Source organism: Tyto alba, unplaced genomic scaffold (genome assembly GCF_018691265.1).
Source record: "Tyto alba isolate M040663 unplaced genomic scaffold, T.alba_DEE_v4.0 Super-Scaffold_21, whole genome shotgun sequence".
Lineage (NCBI taxonomy): Eukaryota > Metazoa > Chordata > Aves > Strigiformes > Tytonidae > Tyto > Tyto alba.
The window spans coordinates 15,404,934-15,431,485 of record NW_024881295.1 but is presented as its reverse complement, the minus strand read 5'-3'; the positions used below and the strand labels follow the sequence as shown (position 1 = coordinate 15,431,485).

Below are 26,552 nucleotides of genomic sequence, written 5' to 3'. Positions count from 1 at the left end.
GAAGCGGTGAGGAGGACAGGGAGGGGATTAGTGTTTGGTTTAGACCGAGGCTGAGGAAGGGAGGGAAAGGCATTTATGGTTTGGTTCTTCTGTGTTTTTTCCCTCCTCAGTACCTGAATTGGTGATATGAAGTTAACTGGCAATAAATCAGTTTAGGTTGCCCTGAGATGAGAGGTTTGCCTGGGGCGGTAGCTGTTGGAAGATGTGTGACACCCAGCCCTGTCACGGCCCAGAACTGGAGTGATGAGGAGGACTCTGGAAGGAGCCATGATCCTGGTGCTGGGAATACACAGTGTTGGGCAGTGTGTGTGTCCTGGGGTGAGTGCAGAGAGTGTGTGAACAGCTGGAGAAAGGAGGGACTTGTGACCATTGCTGGGTGGGAAGGTGATTGGGAAGAGAGAGGCAGGTGCTTCATCCAAGCCCGTGTCCCAGCGGCCTGGTGTAGTGCTGTCTCAACATGCAGGATCTAAAAGCACTGGCCAGGGAGCTGCAAGGGGGTTGGCCATGAAACATGGGGAGGGGGGTGTGCTGTTGCAATGTGGCTGTGTGCTGGGGCTTGCCATGTGCTGCACATGGGGCTTCAGAGAGACCAGGACCACTTAGTAGAGCAGGGGGGGTCAGGCTGATGATATTTGGAGTAATGTGCATTAACAAGTGCTCAGGGCGAAGGGGAGGTCATTGGTCAGAGGTGAGCAATAGCACTGAACTGGTGGGACAGAAAGCTGTGTGCCAGGTAGGCTAGGTTGCAGTTGCAGTGGTCTTAAAGTGAGGGACCTGCCTCAGAGGGGGACCCTGGCAGCTCTGGGGGGAAACTGAGGACTGATGGCAAAACAAAACCAAAGCCCTTTCAGGCAGCCTGAGTTGCAAGGTTAAGTAGACCTGTGGAGATGCGAGTGCTGCCTTCCAGACTGTGAGCGTTCCCTTGGCAGTCCTTTGTTCAGAATGAAATTACAGAGATGCTGAACACTTGCAGCAGGTGGTGTCCCTGCAGTGGCTGTGGCGGTGCTGGGAAGCTGGAGCAAATGGGACACAGCCTTTGTCTTGAAAAAGCAGAATTCTGGGGTGTTTGTGCTCTACACTACTTGGAAGCAGTGCATTGCAAAAGGGAGGAAGGCTTTAGGATCCGCTAGTGAAGGGCTGTGTGAAGCAATGGCCTGATCTTACTGATCCCACGGATGAGAAACCCCCACAGAGGGACTGGGAAAAAGGGGTAATTGACTCTACTGGCTTGGATGCTGGATTGTGTTTACAGGCAAAGGGAGGAGGGACCCAGAAAAAGCAGTGATCACTGATGCTGTGGCCTGAAAGCTCCAAGGTCTGAGCACAGTTACTACTGCCCCTCTGGTATCCCCTGATCAGCTGGTGGGGTGTCAGGGAGTGGTTTACATGTATCGTACTGAAGGAAGCATGGCAGAAGACAGGAGATTAGCAGCGTGGCCAAGGATAATGCTGGGAGTCCAGCAATATGGTTGACTTTGGAAAAAATTTTAGAAGGGTTTGGAAAGTATATGTTAAGATTGTTGCAGTGTTGATCCTGAAAATTTTGTCTGCTGGGGAAGGGGTGGGTTTGTGATGTGTGTTATGTTCACACTGGTGAGATGTTAACTACACTAGTCTGGTGTGCACGGACAAGGAATACAGTGCATAATGAATATATAACAAGATTTTGATGATGATAAAGGTAGAGTTTATACAAGGGTGAAACAATTCTTAATATCTCTTTCAGTGAGGTGAAGGGTGGAATGGAAAGGACATAAATTGCAGGGAGTATCAGGGGATGGCAGTGGTGACCTGTGTGGAGACCACAAACTGCTCAGTGCCAGCCAGGATCAATTCCAGCTGCCTCCAAAAACGATGTAAACACCTTATCTCATACCAGAATTTAACCCCAAAGCGCGCTGGCTCAGCTACACTGTTGGAAACATAGGTGTACTGTATGAAGGAGGTCCATGCTGAAAAGGCCTATTTCTGAGGGGACTGCAGCCACTAGGTGACCCATGCTGGAAGAGGTATACCACTGAAAAGTCTGGTCTAAACCTTTGGCTTTCGCTGCACCATAGCAAACATTGTATCTTTATTGTTCATTAAAAATGTGTATTTAGTCTCAGCAAAGCTGTCTCACCTCAGCCTGGGGATTGCTGAGGGTTCTATGGGTTGCTTCCTTCAGGAAGCTGCAAAACAAATGTTCTTGGATTATATGTTCATGAATTGAACGTGGAAATTTTGGAAAGAAGTTCCTAAGGTGCCTCTTTTCATGGGCAAAGGTTTTACTATTTTCCTGTGAAAACTAATGTGCAACTTTATGGTTATATGTTTGGTCACCTGCCCAGCAAGAGGAAACAGAAAGGTGACACAGCCACAAAAGCAAGTAGTTCCTCATCTTGCCTGGTGTTAAAGGAACCTTGATTATTTTGATGGCTCGAGTTTGAGCATCAGATGGAAAAGAGGTTTGAGGATTGATTCCTTAAGACCTGCTCTGCACGTCTCCTGTGCTAGATATACTACAGAGTGTGTGTCCGTGTTTGTAGGGGTGTGTGGGGAGCCCAGGTGCCCGGCTCTGCTGTCGCTGGGCTGCTGGGACTTGTGTCTCTGCACTGTGCCCTCTGGGGCTGGGATCTGCCGGAGGCAGAGAGGCCAAAGGGGTTGGTGGGCTCAGGCCCTGCTGCTCCCCCGTGGGGGTGAGCCAGTCTCCCAATTCTGTGCTGCTGTGGGAGGGCTCGGGGTCCCCAGCTGCAGCCCTGGGGCTGTGAGGCCAGGACAGTGGTGGGAGAGGGTGGCTGGGTTGAAGAGGGATGCTGGAGGAGGTGGTTGGAGCCAGATGGGCCATCATCCTCAAGCACCCGTCCTGGGCTGGGTGTCCTGGGCTCAGAGCGTTTGGTGCTGCCAGGGGAGTTGGCTCCCGAGGCTGGCAGGGAGGCTGGCAGTTTGGGCGCAGCACCGAGGGGCTGAGTTTTCCCTGCCGGGGGGCAGACACCCGGGTTGTGTGGCATCTGAAATGCCCCCCCGACATCGCTGGGGGCTGTGGCCCGAACTTGGGGGCTGGTGGCCCGTGGGGAAGGGGCAACGTGGGTCTCCTCTGGGGGCTGGCTGCCCTCTGGTGCCCGCAGGGGAAAGCGCCGAGTGGCTTTGTCCCAGAGAGGATCCGTGTCCCCGAAGTGCAGGTGACTGCAGCCGACCTCTCTGTGCTTCACCTTTGCTCACAGGAGAGAGGGTGCCTGAGGTCTAGAGAGACTTAAAAAAGCAAGTTGGGTCTGAACCAAGGGCAGCTACCATCATGGGTGTAAGGGATCATGCTGAAGGCAGCAGTCTTGTTCAGTCCAAATCTCCGTTGGCTGTGACTGGAGCTCAGAAGTTGGCCCTGAGGTGGGTACCTGAAGTTAGGAGCAGCTGCCTGTGACTTAGGAGCAAAGGCCAAGGAGAGCTGTGCAGCATGTGTCTGAAATATAAACCACATCTTCAAAACAGAACAGCAAGTAAATTCTCATTTCTTTTGTTTGGCTGCAGTAGGCTAATGCCTATTAGTTCTGTACAGAAGCACTAAAAATACTTGCACTGCATCCTTCTGTTACTTTTTGTTCCTGGCTCAGGGGGTTGTATATTACTTTCTTTTGAAAGTTTTAGTCTGAAAAAAATTAACTGTTTTATCTGCAACAAGCAGAATATTGAAACAAAAAATAATGGAGGTAGTAAAGAACAAACTCAATTCCTAAGGTCAAATGGTATTGGGGTCCAGCATCCTGTCTCACTTCTAACTATAAGATCTGGGCAGGAGCATAAACACTCACACTTTCAAAGCAAAAGATCTTTTTGATCAGTCAGGAATCTTATTGCTGCATTTAAAGATTAGTTTTCTCAAATGTGGACACTTGAATGAAATGGCAGGTGCAAGTTCTGTTGTGGTTGTGGGTTTTTTTGCTTGCTAATAATTTTCCACCTAAGGATAGAATTTTACAACTAGCAATAATCTGAAGCCCCTGTTGAAATAGTATTGTATCCAAAACCTACCAAGCTGTTGTATTCTGGCACACAGGAGAGAGTCTGTAAAAATACTGCTGAGTATGCATGTGTCTGTTGTCAGCATATGGATTTTTTTTTTTTTTTTTAAGATGGAAAAGTAGTAAAAACCTCTTCTCAGTTAGTTCTGGAGTGGTGAAATTCCTGGTTTTCTCACTCATCCTAAGGAGGTTGGTCGTTAGTTCACACATTTATTAGATATTTTTCTCCAGCACTCACAACTGCTTGACTATCCTCCTTAGGCCTGTTGTGTTGATGCAAGATAAGAGTATAAATGTCAATCTGTAGTTCAGAGTCTCTCCCTGTCTTCTCCTTAATAATTCCACATTTTGGCAGAGAGTTATTACAGCACACATTTTATTTTTTTAGAACAATTTTACTATATCCTCTTTCAAAAAAGAAATAGCAACAACAACAAAATCACTGAATACTTATCCTTTGATTTCATTGGCTGTAGGAAAAGAGATGCAATAAGGAAGCTAGATAAACTGAGAGGAAGAATATCAGACCAGGCTCTGGAGGAGGGCAGGATATGACCATCCTCAGTATTCTGCATTGAAAGGGTACTCCTTGTGAGTTTTGCACCTGAAGGGAGTAAAAGACTTAATTTCAGCCATAGGTTGGTGGTGGTTTTGTTTTTTTTGTTTTTGTTTTTTTTTTTTTTTTTAATATATGAAGCTTTGGTGGGTACTTAGAGGAGCCACTGAGGCAGGATCTGAACTATATAACTATAGAATGGATTTGTTCCATATTTGTTTTCCTGGATAGTGGGTGCTGTTTGTACACTGGGAATACCCAAGTCATATTTTCATTTGGGCTCTCAGCCTTCTAGGCAATGATTAGATGCAAAACCTCTGCGTATATAGAATTATAACTCAAGGGTTTGGAAAAAAAATACTGAATGCTACCACTTGCTCGCTCATTGTATGGACTCCCTAGTTTCTGTTAAAGCTGAAAATAGTTGCCATCTCCTTTTTAGTCATTTCAAAGACAGACATCTAACAAGAGAAACAGCTGGAAATCACCTCTCTGAACAAATCAGAAACTGTAAGCAAAATCCACAAAAATAAAGAACAAGTCTACAAGGGAGAGGAGCTGGTTATAATAAACAACTGTTTCATGAAGGAGGGAAAGGCATCTATTTCTAATAATTCATTGGCAGAGAGAATAAAGACTATCCAAAGTTGCAATCAGAAGGACATGCTGCATCTGCTCTGTTGTCCCTTCTTCTCTATTCTTGTCATAAAAGCCCCTTTCTTGAGAGTTTGTTGGAAGTGGTTCTGTAGATGTCTGTAGTTTTGAACAGAGATGCATTTTATTTTCTTTTAGCCTGCTCTTTTTTTTTTGGTTACTACATGCAAAGAAAGTGTTGAAGTATCCTTAGGACTGATACGCTCTGGAGACTAGTACTCTTGGTGAAACCTGCAAGAACTACTGAATTCAGAACTCTAAGAAATGTCTGAATCTGTACAAGGGTACTCAGAGAAATAAGCATCTACAGCAAGTTATGTAGCTACTGCATACAAGAGGGCAGTGGCTGCTATGTGCAGGCAAAGACTACGTGATTTTTTTGTGTGTGTATACATACATTTTAATTTTATATAAATAGAAAAATCTCCAGGGCAGATACCAGGAAGCCACTAGTGTGCCAATACATGCTCTGCTTCTGCATATACAGTAAAAACTGACCTCCCATTTCCAACTGGGTGACTGAGTGAATTGTGCCTGCATATGTGCATGCATGCGTGAGAAGAAATGAATGTGTTGTGTGAACAGTTATATGCTATTAATAACATTGATGCTGTTACTAATAACAGAACAAGTAAGGTATTTTAAGAAGTTACGGTTTTAATGTGTACCACAACTTCATTCCCTATCAGGATACAGGAGATCTACAACATCCTCATGTTGTAAAAATAATCATAGGTTGTTAACATGCTGTGTCTACTTTGTTCTCCCTTTTCCCATCTCCTTATTCAATTATAATCAGATCTTTATAACCCCTAAAAACTAGTCACCTGCAGTCACTTTGCAGCTTACCTGGTTATTTCCAGGCCTGTACTTCAGTCCTGGTTTGTTCAAGATTCTTTCAATCTGCTCATCGTTAAGTTGGAGATTCCAATGACTTTTACCAGACCATCATCCACCAGCTCTTCTGTAGCCTAACACACAGAGGAGCAAAGTCAGCATCCACTATAGAAGACAGGGCCTGAAGATGTTTGTCCTGGTATGGATCATTTCCCTTCAAGGGGAGCGAAAGACAACTGTTTGGAGTTGCAAAGTTAGTCTCTTGGTCAAAAGTGCGCACTGATGTATTTGCGCCATGTCTTTCATCTCACCCAAGCCCAAAGGCTCATTTCCTGAGATGGCAGAAATTCACACTAAGTTATTTACATGTGGAAAATAATGATAATCAGTAATGTGCTGTCGAGCCAGCACTGCAGGGTGGTACTCCACGCTGTAGGCAAGATCACAGCTTAAAATATTTTTATTAATGCAAAGTGTATTTGAGCCGTTTAAGAACTGTGGTAAAGACAGTTCTGTGGTTGTTATGGTCAAGCAGTCTGGTCTGTAGCTCCACTGAAGATTATCAGCTTGACTAAGCATATGTGTTTTGAAAAGCTCCATTGTATACTGTACAATAAATACATAAGAACTTTGACTGCTGAAGGTAATGAAAGCATGGGAAAGACTGCCAAGGACAGATAACACATTTTTCCCACCGTGTCTGAAGTTACCTCCCATGTATATAGAATATCTGTGTTGCTGGGTATTGACATGCCTTTGTCATCTGTGGGAAACAGCTCCTCTCCTGCCTGTCAGTGACAAAGAAAATGCTTGAAACACTCTTTGGTGGGAAGTTAATACCAAGACAACTGAGGACCAGGATAGCTTTAACTTCTAGTACAGAAAATACTAATACTCATCTACATTGTTTATGCAGATTTATTGCTTTTTGCCAGCAACCACTCCTAGCTGGAGGGACAGATATATTTCCTGGACCCAGCAAAGTGGTGACTGACCAAATCACGCACAGATAAACAAGTCACATTACTTACGGAACAAAGCGGAACAAACAAGCTTGCTGTACTCCTCTATCATGCCTATTAAGGAAGAACAAGAACTGTATTTTGAAGGTTCGTTTTTCTGAAGACTATGTTTTTTGGAGACCTGTTCAGGTCCTGAGACCATTTAAGTTAGGTCTAGGGTGAGCCACATCTGCTGAATAAGGTATTATGTGCATACACAGGTCTTCTGTGCGGAGAGCCTCAGTTTAAGTTGATGTCACTAGAAAAATCAGAACATCTCAGATATACAAGAACATAGATAGATCCCCACATCACCATATTGCTCTACACCTAGTATGTTGTGCAGATGTCAGAGTTTTATGCTGCAACACTTTTACTCAAAGGCTTTGTTCACATAAAACTAACCATGACAGTTTTGAAAGTAAGACAAACAGTTGATAAGCTCAAAAGCAACAGGTAGGATGGAGGTCTTAACTTGTCTGTAGCAGAAAGGAAAAGCTCAGACTGAGACATCAGCATCTTTGAAGTACATGAAGTATGAAACTTGGATGTCAGAAAGTCTCCACTTTTGAAATCTAAGGTCTGTGAAACAACACTAAGGCTCCTGCAGCAACGGTCAGCTCAATCTGTGCTGTATTAAGGATTCAATGATTGAAGACAGAAAAACAGAAGCATTTTCTTTCACTTTGTGATTCTGTAACATGCAGAGGAAAGAACATCTGTCAGGCAGCAAAGCTCAGCCCTCCTTCCCACAAAGTAGGAGGCTAAGTCAGTGGCAGATGAGTATACTTTGGATTTGTAGAAGACACTGCATAGCCAAAAGTCAAGCAGCACAGCTCAAGCTTGCAGCTGGGAGGCCTGATGCTGGTGCTAGGTCTGCCTCTCCCACTATCGAAAGGGCAGAGGACGCTGTTCAAGCCGCGGTCTCAGAGGCAGAGATCAAGAGCCTGGCCCACGTGGCCAGAGTGAAGCTGAATGAGCAGCACTGGAGCAGTGCTGGCACACACCACAGACACATGCTCTTTCTGGACTGGAGCAGCAGTAGTGCTGCAAGTGTTACTGGCAGTTTTGAGGAGGTCTCCCAGGAGGAAGAGCTGAAGGCATTGCTGTTACTATACCTTGGACGCAAGAGGCCAGTGCATGAGGTAGAGATCCAGGTAATCCAGTTTCAGGGCAGCAAGAGTCTTCTGGCAGGCTCCCTTCACCAGAGGCTTTTCATGAAATGTGCACCATAGCTAGAGATAAAAAGCCAAGGCACACTGTGACCTCCTGGGTTAAAGCTCTTGGGTGCTTTCCTGCTCCTGGAACCCTTCTGTCCTGCTCTTGAGAGGAGAGCACCTGTCTGCTTTGGAAGGTGATGTGGAATGAGGCCATCCTAGCGCTTTTCAGATGGGGCTTGCTCTGTGAGCAGGATGGGCCGACGGCCAGTGATACCGAGAGCAGTATGTGCTGTGGTGGCATATGTGATCAAACAGGATTGTAAACTGAAAAACTGATCCTGTTCCATTAGTCAAGACATGCAAAGGCCAGTTATTACAGGCAGATATGGATTAAAGAGCTCTTTGTAAGTTAATAATTTCAGTGGTGAGTCAAATACAGGATTACCTGCATAAGCAGGGTAAAAAACAAGCACAGTTTCTGGGACCACTTGAGAGTAATACATACTTTTAACAGTACCATGAAAATACAGAATGTGGAGTTTATCTAGGATAACTCTCTTTAAAATAAGGTGACAAAAAGAAGCTTCGATCATTATTGACCTGAACTATGCTCTGAATTACTCCATGCTATAGCACACTGCCTTTCCGCACACTCTGAATTTCCTCCTATGAACATGTTCTACACGAAGCAGGCTTTCTTCTGGATCCTAGGTCACCAGTTCCTTACCTTGCAGCTGATGAAGGGGTCATCTCATTTCACAGCGCCTTCTCCAACTTTGCTCTCATGGTGGTACACGTCGGTGCAGTTGAAGTAGCAGTACCCAGCATCAATGGCAGCCATCGCTGCAGCCTTACCTGGCTGGGGACTGAAAAAAGAAGGTTAAGATCTCAAATCAAAGCTTATAGGCTCTTTCCTGCTTATGTAGAAACTAAAGGAACACATACAAAGGGGTTTTAAGAAGAGTTCTTCCATGCAGTGTTTTTAAAGCTATATTCATCTTAAAAATGCAGGAACCTGGGCTTGAAGCCAGCCCCCAGCCATTTATCTGTAGCCCCACTCCCACCCAGGCTCAGCCCAACAGCCAGGTAGAGCAGGGCCCCCAACACCAAGACAGTTCTCCAGAGCTGGACCACGGGGAACAGAGTTTTGTGCCAGGGAGCTCTGCTGCAGTGCCCAATGAGCCCCTTTAATAGCGGCAGGATCCCCACGGGAGGAGCCCAGAGACAGCCGCTGCCTTACCGCAGCTGGCCTCCGTTACACCGGGCTGTGGTGGGTTCCTGCTGGTTCTTCCCGTGGCCTCGGAGCTGCTCTTTCTGTGGCTGTGGGTGGTGAGCCTGGGGCTGAGGAAGGGCTCTGAGCTCTGCAGCTGGAGTGGCTTGTCCCCACGACAGTGATGGTGGCCCAGGCTCTTGCAGAGCTCCCATCGTGTGGGTAGCCTACATGAATTTGGGAACTTTCAGCCCTTGGTGACCTCGTGAAGGAGGAATGCTCATGATAATAGGAGAGGAAAAGCAAGCTGTTGTGTTGGAATAATTTAGAATGCAGTGATTTTAAGGAAGAATGTTATTTTTAGTGTCGGGAGAAGCTTCTTCTAATGTTTTTTGAAAGTTGCAGAAGAATGGTGAGTTTTTAATGAGTCTCATGATGATCATATTGTCCCACTATTTTCAGGAAGGTGCAGGCCATATTTCAGAGTAAAATATAGAAGTGTAGAAATAAATGGTAGGTGGTCTATAATTTCACATTACAAACTGGCTTTGAAATTTTGCAGGTGAGAGCATACCGTTTTGTTGAAGCACAGTGGAAAAAAAATGTACCTGCAGGATGCAATAGGTGGTCCAGGATGTTAAGGCATGAGAAACTTTGCTGCTTGCTCATGCTTTGAGAATTCATTCAAGTGCAAGCATTAGTTGGGAGTATAATGGTGCTTTTCCCACAGCAGATACCCAGCTGCTTTGTAGCTTTGTACTTTTTGCTCTGCTTATTTGAGGGCAGACAAGGTAATTGTTTGTCTCTTTAATCTTCTGCCTGTTTTTTTGTCAGCACCATCAGCTATCCTCAGCAGGATGTGATGTTTCGATTACATTATGGAAGTTATATTATGCAGTGTTTGCCTTTTACTTTTTTGTGGATTCCTTCTCTGTAAAACCACTCTGAGTATGCTCAGACTCTTGGAGTTTGATTTGGGGTCAGTGAAATCAGTGGAAAGATTGTGATAACAGGAGTTCTGTGGACAGTATTAAAGGCAAGCTGCCGGAGAGGCCTGCTGCCATCCTAGTCAAGGGTTTTTCACACTTCCTTTTTTCCTTCCTATTGTCCTTCCCCGAGTTCAGGGAAATGGACAGCAGCCACCTGCAGAGCTGTAGAAAAGTTCCCTGTGCCAGTGTTGCATTTAAGGTGATGACGGTATTTGGTAAGAGATGAATCCCCTCGCCTTCTGGCCAGTCCTCAAGGATTAGAGAGGCTAGGGGTGGCTGGTCTTACCTTTTAATAGGTATGCCCTTTACTGCTGTGACTATAGGCCTGACACCAGATGCACGAACAGCTCGTCTGCTGTAGGCCCAGCTGCACTCAACAGAAGCAGTCAGGTTCACAAATAGTACAGATTATTCTTTATGCAACATCTACAGATTCTTTGAGATTGCCAGCGATAAATGCACAACACTGCAGAATGGCTATATAGCTCTACAAACAAAAATGGTTGTAATCACAAGCTTAATCTCCTGGGTAGTCACTCAGTGTAGCTGAGGTCACAAATCTTACCAAAAGGCATCCCTTCTGGGAGGAGGCAACGAGGACAAACCCATCGGTCTGTTCCTTCGACTTGGTACTGAATTCTCATCTCTCTGAGTTAGATACACACTCAGGGTAGTATTTGTCTGCTATTGTGCCAAGTGTGTATGTCTGTGTGTGTGACTGTGGTCAAGCCACTGTTCCTTGAGCTGTAGCACAAAACATTTCTTGGCATAACTGCTGAGCAGTTGTGCAAAGCATTTATTGTGAAAAGCAAAAGAACTTTTTGTAAGCGCGACTTCCACCTTGCTTCACATTTCTCTTTGGTGCCATGGCAACACAACCAACCAGATCTTCACCCTGTCCTGTGTCTGCTCTGTCCAGCAAGTGTGGGTTTTGCAGTTTTTCACAGTTTAGTGTTTCCAGCAGCCAGTTTTGGCATTGTATCTGGTGGACATTCATGCTGAGCAGTGCTGGTGGTGGGTGAGGGACTGGAGCTGAGGTTAACAGAAGACCAGAGATGGAGTGCAGAGTGAGTACTGTTGGGGAGGTGGACTCTGTGGTGTTAGCTGGGCTCAAAGAGAACAGTTTTCCATGTCTGACCTCTGTCTTGGTCTTACTTGTTAACAGAAGTCACATGGAGACATCCTGACAAAGATTGTCTCATTCCAGAGAAGTCACCCGATTTTGAAACGCCAGAGTGGTCACATGCACTGCTAGTAGGCTATCCCCCTTTTTTCTGATGACTGCTAAATTTTATGCAATATGCACTTCACAGGGGTTTTTTTTTTTTTGCAAAATAGTATGTTGAGCCATGCCCGTGATTGGCTTTTTCAGGGTAGCCTGGAGACCAGATGAAATACGAGTTTGCCTTTGCTCTCCTTTGTATTTCCTCGATGCTTGAGCTTGTGGTGCTAACATTTTATTAATATCAACAGTGTTGTCCTTTGACTCTAGATGATGTAGATAGCAGTGTAGGAACTGCCAGAATCAGTCAGATTTTGTACTGGAGCAGCACAAAGGTAAACTGGTGTCATTAGAGACTTATTCTTTGCGAGTCTGTGAAAGCTTGCAAAGCCCGGCTGTTTGGCCAGTAAGATGGGATCTCCTACAAGAAAGGGCAAAAAACCCTGCAGTGTTTGTTCGCATTCTTCTGAGCCTGTCTTTTTGGGGAGAGATTACAGAGCCTTGTGTTCCTGTGGCTAGGAGCTGGGTAGTGTGTGTGATGACAGATAATGAGACTTGGTGGAGAGCAGGGCTGAAAAATGTAATTTATCCTTCCTCTCATTTTCTTCTGAGATTTTTGTGTTGCTTCCTCTGCAGCCTGTTCATGTTCTCCCGTGGAGGTGGGTGCTTGATTTTCTCCAGTGGTTTCTTGAATGAGAGATGTTTTGGTCAGAGGATTTGGGGCAGAAGGTTTGCATTTTGCTTTGCTGTTTGCATGTGTTGGTGTGAGGCTTTCCCCAGATCATCCCAAGACACAGGAGCTGTCACTGTTTCTCTGTCCTGAAGGTGTGGCTGGGCTTGTCAGATGATGGTAGGGCCTTTGGGAAAGAAGTACTGCATGTGTCAGTGGATCATGACTAGCCTGGGAAATAGTGCAAATTGTGTGCTTGATAAAATGCCCAGGGGTTCCTTGCATGAGATGAGGAACTGTGTGTGTGAGGAAGAGTCAGATTTGATCTGCATGCAAAGGTTTGCACTAAAGCTGAATGCTTATTGTAGCGCCTGTCAGGTGTCCTGTGTTGACGTCTGCATGTAGGAATTCTAATTCACCAAAAATCACAGCTTTGAGATGAGCAGTGTTTGGCATCGGAGAAGAACAAGACTTAAAATGATCAAATTGGGTAGGTCCCAGTGGAAACAATCTTTACCAGTAGGAAGACTACCTGGTTTGCTCTTGGCCTGCTATTCAAGCCTTCTCTGAGGGCTGGCTGCCCTCTGATGCCTGTAGGGAAAAGCACCACCAGGTTTTATTGGTGGGGCGAAGTGCATTAGGTCTGGAGAGCCTAAAGAGCAAGATGGGCCAGAGCCAAGAGCAGCCCTGGATCTGGGTGTAATGATTCACACTGAATGCTGCTGCCTCGTTTTGCCCAAACATCTTTTGGCGGTGACTGGAGCTTAGAGGTTGGCTCTGAGGTGGCTGCTTGCACCCATACTGTGGACACCTAAAATTAGGTGAGATTAATTCCCTCCGAGAGATTGCTGCATGTGACCTGGGAGTAAAGGACAAGTATGGCCAGTGCAGAGCACTTCCAACGTGAAACTGTTTTAAAAAAAAAAAAAAAAGAAAAATCAACCCATCAACCCACAAACACACCAAAAACCAAAGGGGAAAGCACCGATTCTTTTGCTTGCCTATGATAAGTAATACTTAGCACTAAGTTTTGTGCTCTTCCATATATTTGTCTCATCTTGAGGTTGTATGTTACATTCTTTTGGAAATTTTAGTTGAAAATATTTGGATGACCTTCATCTGAAAAGCATATGAGATATATTCTAGGGACTTGTGTGTGTATATATATATACTTTAGAATATTCTATGTGATCTCAATATATCAGTGTACTGAGACAAATATTTACATGTATTTTTCCTGTTGGAATGAATGGGAACAAGTACTAACAACACCTAAAGCCACAATGTATCTGAAGTCCATTGTCCCCTGTCTCTCATAACTGTAACTCAAGCCAAAAGTGGAAGTTTTGCTCACACCTCCTTTGAAAAAAAAGCTTCTCTCTTTTTAATCACAAAACTGCTAAGTTCTTTTTGCATTTATCATGGGGTAAGACAGCACCAGGAAATGTGACACTGCTAAGCTGAATTCACCAGGTGGTCCAATGGAAGAGCAGCAGCCTGTCAGGGAGAGCATTACATATGCACAGGAGGAGGCTTGGTGCATATGAGCTATGGACGTGAAAGTACCGGAGAACAATACCTGGAAGTAGCCACAAGGTATAATATTAGGTGTCCCTCCTCTGCTACTCCAGGGAGTCAAGGTGGTCTTGCCTGGGGGAAATACAACACCCAGCTGACCTGTCTCAGTGTCAGGCTGTGGGCAGTGGGTCAGCACTAACTTGTACTATTACACCTTGCGTCCTCATCATTTGGGATATCTCTGTAGTGCTGTTTCGCCGTAGCCTGTTTTAGTAAAGCTAGATGTCAGCACAGGCTGGCAGCCAGCTCTGTCTATGCTATCACGGTATAGCTTTCTGGCACTTCCAGGTACCTCCTGTCACTTTCACAGCCATAGCTCATGCAGACTAAGACTTCTCACATAATTTGTGTTTGCTGTGGCTGGTCAGCCAGGATTAATCATTATATCCAGTTATTCTACTCCTGATCAAGACAAGTTCTTGATGCTCCTGTGACATTCAACCTCTGAACCTTTCTGTCATCCATCAAACATCTTCCATACATGCATTGTACATCATCAGTTTGTGAGTGGACGTAGCTCAAGCTTATTGACAAGTGTATTCACTTGTTGCATACCAAATTACAACAGAAGTTAGCATGGCACAGGCAGTAGGTCAGTCAGTACTGGGTCTTAATGCTATTAACCTTTACAAAAGTTGTTTTTTGTGAATCTTCTTGTTCTCAAGGACATTTCTGGACCACCCAGTTGGTCAAGATACAACTCAGACTTCAAATGCATTTGTCAGACCTTACAGCTTGATCTGATGTGGTTGTTACAGATCAGAAAGCAGTACTTGTACTGCAGATGCCCTGTGTCCACTAGCCCAAGGCACACTGCACTTATGGACCCCTGAAGGGCCATGCTGTTGAAACACCTCCTAGCTATCCTAGCCCTGCCCCACAAGGGTCACCTGCATCCTCCACTACAAAGGATGGGCTTTGTCAAGGGAAAGCTTTACTACACATAGTTATAGTTAAGAGACCTATCCCAGTTACCATACCAGTGGGTCAGCAATAACCTGACACTTGTTCCAGTGTCAGGCTCTGGGCAGCAGCTCAGTATTAATACTTAACAGTTCCACCTTGCACCCTCTGCTTCCATGCAGTATCAGACACCCCCTTCATAGAATCATGGAATGGTTTGGGTTGGAAGGGACCTTAAAGATCAAACAGTTCCAGCCCCCCTGCCACAGGCAGGGACACCTTCCACTAGACCAGGTTGCTCAAAGCCCTGTCCTACCTGGCCTTGAACTCTTCCAGGGAGGGGGCATTATACCATGTTATTCAACTTCTGATCAAGACAAGATCTTGATGCGCCTATGACATTGTTTAAAATTCAATATGGATGATGGTTTCTGATGACACTGTTGATGCAAGTGGCTTGGTTTGTCAATTTTTCACATTAGACTTCACAGTAGACATAGAACTTCCAAACCAGCAGTAATTTAAACATTTTTTTTTTTTAATTTTGGATAAGAACAAAATTGAACACTAATCTCTGTCCAGTTTCAGCCTGTAAAGGAACGTGACTGAAATAAGGCCATGTGTGAGTTGGTATGCACCTGTAGGTCTGGACATTTCTCCCATTTATTATTCTTTCCCAGAAAGCTCTGGCCTATACTCTAGAAGTAAAGTTAATTGTTGTCTTTTATCTTCAAGGCAGTGATTATGTAGTTCATTCTTTCAGTATGGATCCTTCTTCTGGGCTAACATATCCTTACCTGCAGTCTTAAGTGGTGTTGATGCAAGACAGAAAATAAAAAAAAAATCAGTTGCTAGTTCATTCTTCATGTTTTCTGCTTTGCTATTTCAGCCATGCAGAGACGCTCATCTAATGAGTAGAGAATTATTACAGATGTTTCTTCAGAACAATTTTACTATTTCCTTCCACCAAAGAAGAAAAACCCAAAGTCAATGAATACATATACTATGCCTTTGCTGGCAGGAGAGATACAGTGTGCAAGCTACATAGTGGACAACTGTAATCAACGATAGCAGCTCATTAGACGTCAGAGGCCTGCAGAAGGGCAGGATAAAACTATCTTCAGTATTCTGCATTGAAAGGGTACTCCTTGTGGTTTTTGCACCTGGAAGAAATCGAAGACAAAAGATTACTCTCAAGGCTGAAATAAATGCTATATAGAACTACACTCAGTGTATAGAGGAGCCTTCAAGGGAGGCTCTGAATTGTGTAACTAGAGAATGAATTTAAGAGACTTATTAGCATAGAAATGGCATCAACAGGATCAAGTCTTTCTCTATTATTCAGGCACTGAATATTGGTGGGACCAAGTTACTCTCTACATAAAGAGTTGAAGTTCACACTGCTTACAGAGAAAACGGCAGTTTCTGTGGCCTTTCAGCCAACACTTGTCTTGCTATAGGCTTCCAAGGTGCACATCTGCAAGCAGTCATTCTGGTCACTCCCTCCCCCAACCAGCTATGTAAGAGCTGACATCAGTTTATAACAAGTCACAGAAAAAAAAATACCATGACTTTAACTGCCTAATGCTCCCTTCTCCAATATGGAGATAGCCAAAGTTATCAACTAGAACCCTCCTTTTGGAATTCCAGACACACAAAGTTTCCTGGAGAAAGGATTCAAAATGAATACACAGTATGACTTATACTCATCTTTTAGTCAATAAAGTGAAAATGTAACTCCACAGATGCTTAATCCTCCAAATTACTTCCAATTTCAAAATTTACCCAATTTAAACAGCTATACCAGTACCTGTGAGATCAGAATAAAGATTATTGAAAATGTACAAGTTAAAAGGAAACAAGCTGTCACTTACGTGATCATTTCACAGATCCTCCAGTTTCTGTTTAAGCTGAGAAGGGTTGTCATTTCCTCTTTGGTCAGTTCAAAATCAAACACCTAAAAAGAAAAACAGCTGGAAATCATCTCTTTGAACAAATCAAATCAGAAGCAAAATTCACAGGATTAAAGAACAAGTACACATCAGAAAGAGCACTGGTTAGAAATGATGGCTTCATGAGACAGGGAAAGGAAAAGTAGTATCTTTGGATTTTTGAGACTATTGGCAGAGAAGGAGTTCAGAAAGCAAGGAGGTCCATTCTGAACTTTATGACTCAACTGGAGGGTCTCCCTGACAGTTTTGTCTGACCCTGCCCTCTATGCAGTAAATAGCAAGTGAACCTTGCCATCAAAATCTTGTTAAACCATGGCTGCATTTACTATCAAACTTTGTTAAATTGCTGTTTTATATCAATAAACATACTGCTACTTCTCTCTTATGGGTGAAGTGTGTCACCCCGTCTGCAACATGCCTTCCACTTCATCCACAAGTCAAAGAATGGGAGACACTATCTGAGGTGACTGATAAGGTTATCAGCGTACTGTCTCCAAGAGCTCTGTCCATCTTTTCTCCAGCTGTAGTTTTCACTGTAGCCCTAGCTTCCAGACAGAAAGAAAAAGCTCAGTCCTCTTGCCTGGGTAGGACCTGGGAAGGGTGAGAAAGGATCGCAGCTTGCTCTGCATGGGGAGGCACGCTGTCCTTGAAAGGCAGCACCCAGTTCACTTGTAATCACTCACCTTGAAGTTCTCCACAATGCGCTGTGGTGTGACAGACTTGGGAATTGCAATCACATTTCTCTGGATCTGGAAGCGAAGGAGAACCTGCAGGAGCAGACCACTGAGTCAGAGAGAGAATGTCTCCTGCTCTGAAAAAGCGGAGCCTGTACCAACAGCCACTTTCCCTAAGCTATACCTGCTTCTGCAGAGCTGCATTTCAAATCATTCCCATCCCTGTGGTCTAGGTAGCACTTCCTAGTGAGCAAAGAGGGAAGTGGTGGAGGCCCACATGGAAGGCCTCCTTTCTGTTCAGTGTTGGGACAATGAATTCCTTTTCTTCCCACCTGGGCTTTTAGCAGCAAGGCTTTCATTCTCTGCAAGAGGACTTGAGAGGAGAAGTGACATCTGAAGATGGATCAAGAATCTTTTCCTGGCTGAGGGCCAAAGAGATAGTAGCAGCATATATTATAGGCCACAGAGTAGGCAACCTGCACTGCTTGTTAACACCACAAAAGAGCACCACAGTTCACAGGGAACACTGACAGAGGCTGTGTCCTCTCTTCAGACATAGTTTCCTTAAAGGTTGTGTTACAGGAAGAAGTACCCACTATCTGGCACCTACCTACCTGTGCTGGGGTTTTGTTGTGCTTGGCTGCAATCTCTTTGATCTTGGGATCATCCAGAAGGGAAGGTTCCTCTGGCTTAGCCCTACAGAGAGGAAAAAAAAGGAAGAAATGGCGAAGAATCGCTCCCGAAAAATTCTACCTAGCATGAGTAATTAAACAAAAAAAAAAATGTATACACACCTGCACCATTACTCATTCAATTAGTCTGAATGTTTCAAACTTAAACCACACTAACCCACTTGGAAATTACCTGTCAGGCCGTCCAAGGGGACAGTATGCTGTCACAGTGATCCCTTTGGATTGGCAATAGTTGATAAGCTTCTCCTGGGTGAGGTATGGGTGACACTCGATCTGCCAGCACAGGAGCAGAGATGGACAGTTGTAGAACTACTACAGTGTTCGCATGTTCCAGAGATTTTTCTGAATCCTAATTTCCTAATCACAGGCTGCCTTCATCCTACTCTGCATGTGGTCTGTGATACAATACAAGACTATAATTCTATAGGGCACCAACTTCTATATTAAGTACTCATGTGCTTTTTGGATTTTGTTCTGATAGGGTTTATAAAAGGCATTGGTTACAGTCAGAATGTAGCCCGTGTCTGGATTCTTTATCCCTCCAGAGAGGATGCTTCATAGCAAAATACTCCAGAACTTGTAAAAAGTACTTCAACAAGGTGAGACAAAAAGGAAATACTCTGGTCCTTTTTGTACCAAGAAATATCCACAGAGCAGAACTTAAGAGTACATGCTGTGTCTATTTTGTTCTCCCTTTTTCCATCTCCTCATTCAACTGTAATCAGATCTTTATAATCCCTGAAAACTATTCACCTGCAGTCACTTTGCAGCTCACCTGGTTATTTGCAGGCTTATGCTTCAGTCCTGGCTTGTTCAAGATTCTTTCAGTCTGCTCACGGTTAAAGTTGGAGATTCCAATGGCTTTTACCAGACCAGCATCCACCAGCTCTTCCATGGCCTAACACAAATTGAAGCAAGGTCAGCATGCAGTGTACAAGACATGACCTGAATATGTTTTTCCTGGTATGGCTTGTTTCCCTTCATGGAAAGCATAAAATAACCATTTGGATTTGTCCTCAAGGGAAAAAGTGGATACTGGTAGTATCTGTGCCATGTCTTCTGTCACACCAAAGCCCAAAATAATTGTTGAGACTGTGAAATTCACTAAGTTACACAAAGAAAAGAGGACTAAATCTACTGTTGTCACAGCACTGGAGGGCTAAGCCCTAGGAGAAGGACAGGATCACAAGATAAGTGTCTATTTCTGCAAAATCTGTTTGAGCAGTTCAAGAACTGCATGAGAATTGTGGTGAAGAAAAATCATATAGTTATGGTTAAGCAAATAACTTTTTCTAACTTCAGTCTGGTCTGCAGCTCCACTGAAAGTGACTGTGTACTCAGTGACTTGAGATGCTAATTCCACAGTGAACAGGAATAATAGCTTGACTAAGCATGCACATTTTGAAAAGCTACCACATACTTTTGTGAATTCTTTCCAACTAATTCTGCATACATGCATGAGCCATTCTGTGACTGCTGAAGCAAATGCCACTGTGGAGGACAGAAGACATGACTCTTCCACTGTGGCTGAACTTACCTCCCATGTATGTAGAATATCTGTGTTGCTGGGTATTGACATGCCTTTGTCATCTGTGGGAAACAGCTCCTCTCCTGCCTGTCAGTGACAAAGAAAATGCTTGAAAAAATCTGTTGAGAAGTTCGCTCAATATCATGAGAGCTCACAACCACAACAGCTTAAACTTCTAGTGCAGGCAAGAACACTAATACTTGTCTACATTCAGTCATTCCTTCCTGAGGAACGGGAGGAATTTAAGGCATTTTTGCCAGTGACCACTCCCATAAAGTTAGTTGTTTCTGCTGGACCCCTCAAAGTGATAACTCACCCAAACACTTACAGGGAATCAAACCACTCAGAACTATAGCCTCCAGTCTCATACATGTATTGTTATTTTCTGCCCACTTAGGAAGAACTGTTTTGTTCTTCTTCCAGAAGGGCATTGGGGGACCTAGTTGGGTACTGGCAACATGTAGCTTTAGTCTACGCAACACCAGATCTGCTGAAGAGAGGTATTATGTGCAGTGACAGTTCTTCCATGACAAAGCCATTAATGCTAGGAAAATCAGAAGACCCTTTGTATACAAGTTATGAAAAGACACCAAGTCTGAACTGCATGTAACAGCTATTTGCTACTCTCACCATATGACAACTTAATTTCCATGGCTAAAACAGAGTATGAAATAAGATGAGCATCTCAAAAGCAACAGGTAGGATGGAGACTGATCAGGCTGTAGCAGGACAGAAAGGCTATGGCTAGAAATAGTCAAACTGAGACATGAACTACTCCACTGATCTGTGAAAGAGTTTAAGCCCCCAAGAAGTTTCACTTTTTGAATTCCTGTCTCAGTGGAACAGCCCTGAGGCTCCTACAAGCAAGGTTAGCTCAATCTGTACTATATTAAGGACTTGGTGATTAGAGAAATAGAAAGCAGAAATATTTTCTCTTGTTCTGTGATTCTGTAACACAGAGGGGAAAATATCTGACAGGCAGCAAAGCACAGCTCTCCGTCCCACAAGGCGTAATTCTGAGATGAGCATACACTGATTCATAGGAGAAATGGAGAGCAGCCTATCTTCTGCTAGCAGTTGGGAGACCTGCCCCTAGTTTTCAGACCTTCATTCCCAGGATCGAGGGAGCATGCAAACACTAGTCTCAGAAGCAGAGATCAAGAGCCTGGCTCACGTGGCCAGAGTAAAGCTGAGCAGCAGAGCAGTGCTGGCACACACAACAGACATGTTACTGTCTTTCTCATCCTGAGCAATTGTTGGGCTGTAAAGCCATATGGCTCCCCGAAAGTGGTAGTCACAAGAAACAAAACCAGGGGCATTGCTGTTACTGTACCTTAAAACCAAAAGGCCAGTGCACAAGGTAGAGATCCAGGTAATCCAGTTTCAGGGCAGCAAGAGTCTTCTGGCAGGCTCCCTTCACCAGAGGCTTTTCATGAAATGTGCACCATAGCTAGAGACAAAAAGCCAAGGCACACTGTGACCTCCTGGGTTAAAGCTCTCGGCTGGTTTCCTACACAGGACAGAAATGCTCCATCTCCTTTGGAAGGTGATGAGGCCATCCTAGTGCTCTTCAAATGGGGCTTGCTCTGTGATGGGACTGGCCTGTGACACTGAATTCAGTGTGTGCATTGGCAGCACAGGTATTTGAGCAGTATCATAACAAAGTCCTCTTGTTCCATTACTTAAAACGTTATTTGTGCTCCCCCTTCTTACACATGGTCTGCCTTTGCAATAGGTAGCTTTTAAATGAAGACACAGATCTATCATTCATGACCATGCATAAAACTCCTGCATTGAATGTGGCAGGCAAAACCTTCTTGGTTTTGCCTAATACAAAAAAGCCACCAAGTGGTTGGCACCAACCTTTACCAAGAAGCAACTTCAGAACCCAGCTAAGTAGTCAGTTTTTCTTAGTAAGCAAGAGAAAGGGGACCCACCAATCCCACCTTCCTTGGGACACATGCTAAGCAGATTACGCAGTCCCAGGGTGCTCAGAACCTCATCTTCCTCACACGGCAGACACCCCTTTAGCAGGACTGTGAGCCCGGCCGCTGGAACAAGCACCAGGCACTGCCAGGCTTTTCTCCTCTGCTGGCTTTAGCAGCCAGTGAGGTGCCATTACCAAACTGGTTCTGCCTCTGTATCAGTCCCTGACACAGAGTGGTCTCAGACCCCTGCATCACGGGTTTCTACCTTGCTCGGTGCTACCTGGCACGCTCTAAGTTTCCCTGCGTCCCTTCTTCTGCACCAGTTGGTCTGCAGATGGCCTCTCCTCATCCATCCCACAGCACTTCTGGGTCTTCTCAACAGAGTGACACACCACAGCAGGGCTGTGGTGCTCAAGCTTTCTGTAGGTTTTGGGGGGGGTGGAGGGCGGAAATCAGAGCCTGATCTCCATCAGTGTTCTTGGATTGACTGGGGAAGAAAGCTCCCGACAGACCATCAGGAGAAGGGTGATTATTCTCCCTGCTCAAAGCTCAAGTAACTCACTCTTCCTGTCCAGGGGCTACAACAATAAAAATTATTATCAGTGAACAGGAAAGAATCAAACACCATCACTGTAATGATGAAGTGAAAACAAGAAAGTAGTACCAGGAGCAATCTCATTTACATTATGAGCTTCTCCAATGCTACTGCATTAAACTACTTTAGTTTCCTACTGTAAAAATATCACAGGTAAAGCCAGTCTTGTCCATGACTGAAGACCATGTGGTCCATACCTTACTGACAACAAAGAGGTCATCTCGTTTCACAACACCTTCCTTGATTTTCGCCTGGATCCCCTCCCCAACTTCCTTCTCGTTCTGGTACACGTAGGCACAGTCGAAGTGGCGGTACCCAGCGTCGATGGCAGCCATCACTGCAGCTCCCACCTGCCCGGGGGGGGACTGGAAGGGAAAGGGACAGAGCTCTTGACTTGCGATTCTCACATGCTGCCCCTTAGGTAGCTAGAGGGTAGGTAAACACGCGGAAGGGCTTTAAGAGGAGCTCCTCCATAAAGCTTTCTTGGGTCTGTAGACCTCAAGCACAGGCCCGGGAGCCGAAAGCCGGCCTCCCGCCGCTCCTCCGTGCCCGGGCAGGGCTCTAGGGAGCCTTTGCACAGCTGAGGCCCCCCAGTAACCACCCCGAGCTCTGCTGCATGAGGGTCTCGCCGCGGTTACCTTCCATGTGCCCAGCCCCAGCAGGGGCACCGTGGCGGCGGCACCCAACCGCACGCACCTCGCCATGGCCCCACCGGGGAACGCGCCGCCCGGTACGGCCCTTCCCGGGGGTGGTAACCCACCCCCCCCAAGCCCACCCCGGCGGTTGGTAGCGCTCGGCCTTCCCCTCCTTAGCAGCCAATCATCGCTCAATGTCCGGCCCCGATGGCAGCGCCGCCCAATCAGCAGCAAAGCGGGGCAACCAATGGAGGGGCGTCCTGTCCGGTTGCTATGGTAAGGGACGGCGGGAACTAGCGCGGGGGGGGGGGGGGGGGTGTTCGGCAGCGCCCCTAGGCCGCCCCCGGCGCCCGCTCCGGCCTCGGGCCGGTTTAGTGTTTCCCCAGGAGTTGCGCGGGCGGCCGCGGCCGGAGGAGCCGCTCGCCGGGGCCCACGGCAGAGCCCGGCTGTGTTGGGCCCAGAGGGCCTCACACCGGTCCCGCCAGGCCAGGCCAGGCCAGGCGGGCCTTGCGCCGAGGCTCGGCTGCTGGGGGAGCTGAAGTCGGTTAAAAATCGCAGAGGTGATAACACCCCCCGCGCCATTTCCCGCCCCCCCCCCCCCCCCCCCCCTTTCTTCCTGATGAAGTTCCTTATCAGAAGATAAGGGCTGAGGGCAGCCGTGCCCCGATCCAGCTTGTGTGTGTGTTTGTGCAGGGCTCAGCTCCTGCAGCGCCCTGTCCCTGTGCCACGGGGTGTTCGTAACCCCTCTCGCTCGTGATCTGCGCTGGGGTGTTGCAACACCCTGTTGCAGTTCACCCTGCTTGGTTACCTGATGGAGAGCCTGTTTCGTTCAGTGGCGCGTTGGCCCATGATTTGTCGTCGGTAAAGCCAGGGGCTGTCCCAAAACAAGTCGATAAACATGAGACAGAGCCGCCTCGCTCTCAGCTCACGGAGCTGCTCCCTCGCCGCTGGCCGTGGGGCTGCGGGCAGCGAGCCACGGGCCGAGGAAGGGCTGAGCCCTTCGGCTGGAGCAGCGTGTCCCCAGCATGGTGCCAGTGGCCTGAGCTCGACAAAGCCTCGTCACCCTGTGTGCTGATGAAGTGAGACGGCTAGAGAAACCGCAGTGTGAGTTTACAGAGGAAGAAGTGGTTCCTTTTCACCCCTGCTCCCGAAAATGATGGTATCTATGCGTCACAGACTGGGAAGGGAAGTATAAGAGAGAACAGGGAAGTCCACACAGGGTATAAGTGGCAAAGGTGAGAAGTAAAATTAAGTACCCATTTTTTCCCGATCTTAACAGGATATCTGATAAAATTCCAGAGTTGCCTGTTTTTTCCTTTCACTTTTACTTGTTTTATCGGTACAGGCAACGGACATATATCCCTATGGCTTGTTCTTTAGTGGCCAATGCATTTCACATGGGAGAATTTCACAATGCAGAGAGACATATGAGCATAGAAGGGAAAAGGTGTCCTGTAGTTATGTTGTCATCGTGTATGTCATATATAATTAGTGTCATAAACTAGTACAACCTTTTGCACAAAAATGGAACGGGAAGCAATGGATGGGAGGCTGTATTTTAATGTTTGCACACACGGGGGCAGACTTAAACTTGCATGTGTCACTGCTTTTGAATCTCTTCAATAATCTGTCAACAGATTGAATTGCATATTGCATTCCTTAGATTTTGTAATAATGAGAAGGTGGAAATCTCTCTTCCTCCATCTCTTTTCCTAAAAAGGATAAGAAGAAAAAAAATGAAGGTGGCTTACATTTGTAATAAATAAAGAGGCATGAAAGTTTTCTGGTAAGGACTCAAAAGATACAATCTGAGTTTTGAAGAGGAAATTAGCAATTATCAATAACATACTGACTTTCTGAATTGTCTGATCCTTAAATTAAAGGCATAGAAAAGAATTTCCTATTCCCTGCTGTCTTTTGCACTGGAATGTACGAGGCTGATTTCCCTGCCTCAACTCACCACTGTCTCTCAAAGATGTTCCAAAACTTGTACTTTTAAGCATTGTTATACATCGGGGGGTAAATTGAGTCTATTTTCTCCATCCTGTTAACTGGGCATGTACTTACAACATGGTGGATACCCCAGGGGAAACAGGAAGACTTATCTAAAATTTAGAATGGTTGTATTTATGATGAGCGGTAGTACTCCAGTGTGCTCAGCACGTCCAGCTTGTTTTTGACTGCAGCAAGCAATGGGGATTGTGGGCTGACTCCAGCTCATAGGAAGCAATATGCGCTGTAGAGCTGGGTTGTTAACTACACATTTGCGGCCAGAGGCTACTTCCATTGGGAAATTGCCATTGATTCAATGGCATCAGAGCAAGCCTTTTGTCAACATGTCTGCCAACAGTGTCAGCTCTCTCTTTGTTCAGCCAGTCTAATACCAAACTCTGTCTAACCTATTTTGTATATTGGCCCTGATGTCCTCAGACTGGCTGGATGTCACGATTTCAACACTGTGTACGTTTTGCAGTGTTTCATCACAGAGATCTCCTCTGTTCCTGCCCTGCAGCTCACGATGCAGCCGTGGTGGTGGCTTAAGCACAATGGGAGAGACAAAATTCCTCAGGATCTGTATCGCAGCCTTGGCCTGAGCGTGGTGGCATCTAGGGGAAGGAACCAAGAACAGCGAAAAGAGTAAGAACTGACCTTTTCCCAAACACTTTCCCCACTCGGTAGTGTAAACCAGTGGGCTCAAGCTGATTGAACAGGTGCTGGGATATCACGCCAAGCTAAGAAAGCAGAGCTGCTAGAAATGCTTTATGGCCTTTCTTGTACTTTTGCTTTGTCATTGTATGTCACCCTTTGGAGAGAGATGGACTTCCCAGGAGGAGTAGTCGCATCCTGACATTTCCACATAATTGGACACACAAGAAGCCTGAAGTGATAAGTTTTGGTTTCTGAGGGAACCTCAGCCAGTCTGGCTCTGAAGCTGTAGTAACTATTACTGTTAGACAAAATAGGGAAAAGTCTGTGGATTATCAGCTTGAAACTATCCTGAAGAGGAACGTTTTAATTTAGCAGGACTGCAGGAAGCTACAGTTTTGAGAGCAACATCAAATGGGGTGGTTTGGTGATAAAGAGAAGTGTAACTTGCCAACAAGTGGGTACCTGAGGGTAAGACAGACAGGAAGAGGTAGTTAATAAAACTGTCAGGCAGTGGGGAGCAGACCCCTGGAGGCAGTGGAGGAGGTGTTGACAGCAATGAGGGCAAAACAAGGCATGTTCATGTTATTCCCAAAGTATAATATGGTTACATTTACTTTTGAGTCTTGTCTACATGCAAATCTTGCGCTGTTTCATTACATTGATGCAAATACCTTTTTTGGACACATATCAGTTGAAGTACGTTATATATTGGTTTAGCTTAAATTCGTTCCTTACCACTTTGGTTAAAACATCAGAAAACACTCTTCAGCAAAATAACATCTATCCTCCCACAGACTTAGCATTAATTTAACAGCATCAGTTTTTGAACTGGTTTAATTAAACTGCAACTTCCTTGCACAGGTCAGGACTGGTTGCTGCGGAAGCAGAATCATATAAGTGTCTTCTGTGTCTTTTCTTGAACTTGTAAAAAGGAAGCTTTTGATCATAGACTGGAGAGATGGATTCATGTCAGACTGGAAAATATTTTGCTTGATTTTCTCCAGGTCAAGCCCTGTGAAAAGAGCAGGTACCAAAGCATCAACAAAGACCGTAACTTCTCAGTTGCTTCCGTGGAAGAATGGGCTTTGTAATGAGGGGTTAAGCAACTGAAGTTAAATAGGGAG

General features: G+C 45.5%; 2 protein-coding genes and 1 pseudogene across 4 annotated transcripts in view; 1 reads left to right on the top strand and 2 right to left on the bottom strand.

Moving 5' to 3' along the window:
* BPGM (bisphosphoglycerate mutase) overlaps nt 1–26,552 on the top strand; it is a 54,054-nt gene that overhangs the window by 2,495 nt on the left and 25,007 nt on the right. Inside the window, exon 1 of one of the 2 annotated variants that reach the window (XM_032986380.2) lies at nt 25,232–25,416. The exons of the other annotated variant lie outside the window; for it this stretch is intronic. The gene's annotated coding sequence lies outside the window, so the exon portion shown is untranslated. Of the gene's footprint in view, nt 1–25,231; nt 25,417–26,552 lie in introns of those variants that run through there. 2 annotated transcript variants of the gene reach the window in all.
* On the bottom strand, nt 4,950–9,628 carry LOC104364757 (annotated as a pseudogene).
* Nucleotides 15,293–23,894, bottom strand: LOC104368191 (aldo-keto reductase family 1 member B1). Of its 2 annotated transcripts, none has more exons than XM_032986379.2 (10): nt 23,588–23,894; nt 22,342–22,509; nt 20,955–21,071; nt 19,631–19,708; nt 18,869–18,991; nt 18,266–18,366; nt 18,016–18,097; nt 17,411–17,494; nt 16,650–16,732; nt 15,293–15,938 (listed from the first exon to the last, which is right to left on the bottom strand). In XM_032986379.2, exons 2-10 carry the CDS (start codon nt 22,477–22,479, stop codon nt 15,896–15,898), a joined length of 849 nt encoding a protein of 282 aa, XP_032842270.1. In that variant the 5' UTR covers nt 22,480–22,509; nt 23,588–23,894; the 3' UTR covers nt 15,293–15,895. The 2 variants fall into 2 exon arrangements, with proteins under 2 accessions (XP_032842270.1, XP_032842269.1); XM_032986378.1 differs by lacking the exon at nt 23,588–23,894 and adding an exon at nt 22,783–22,920.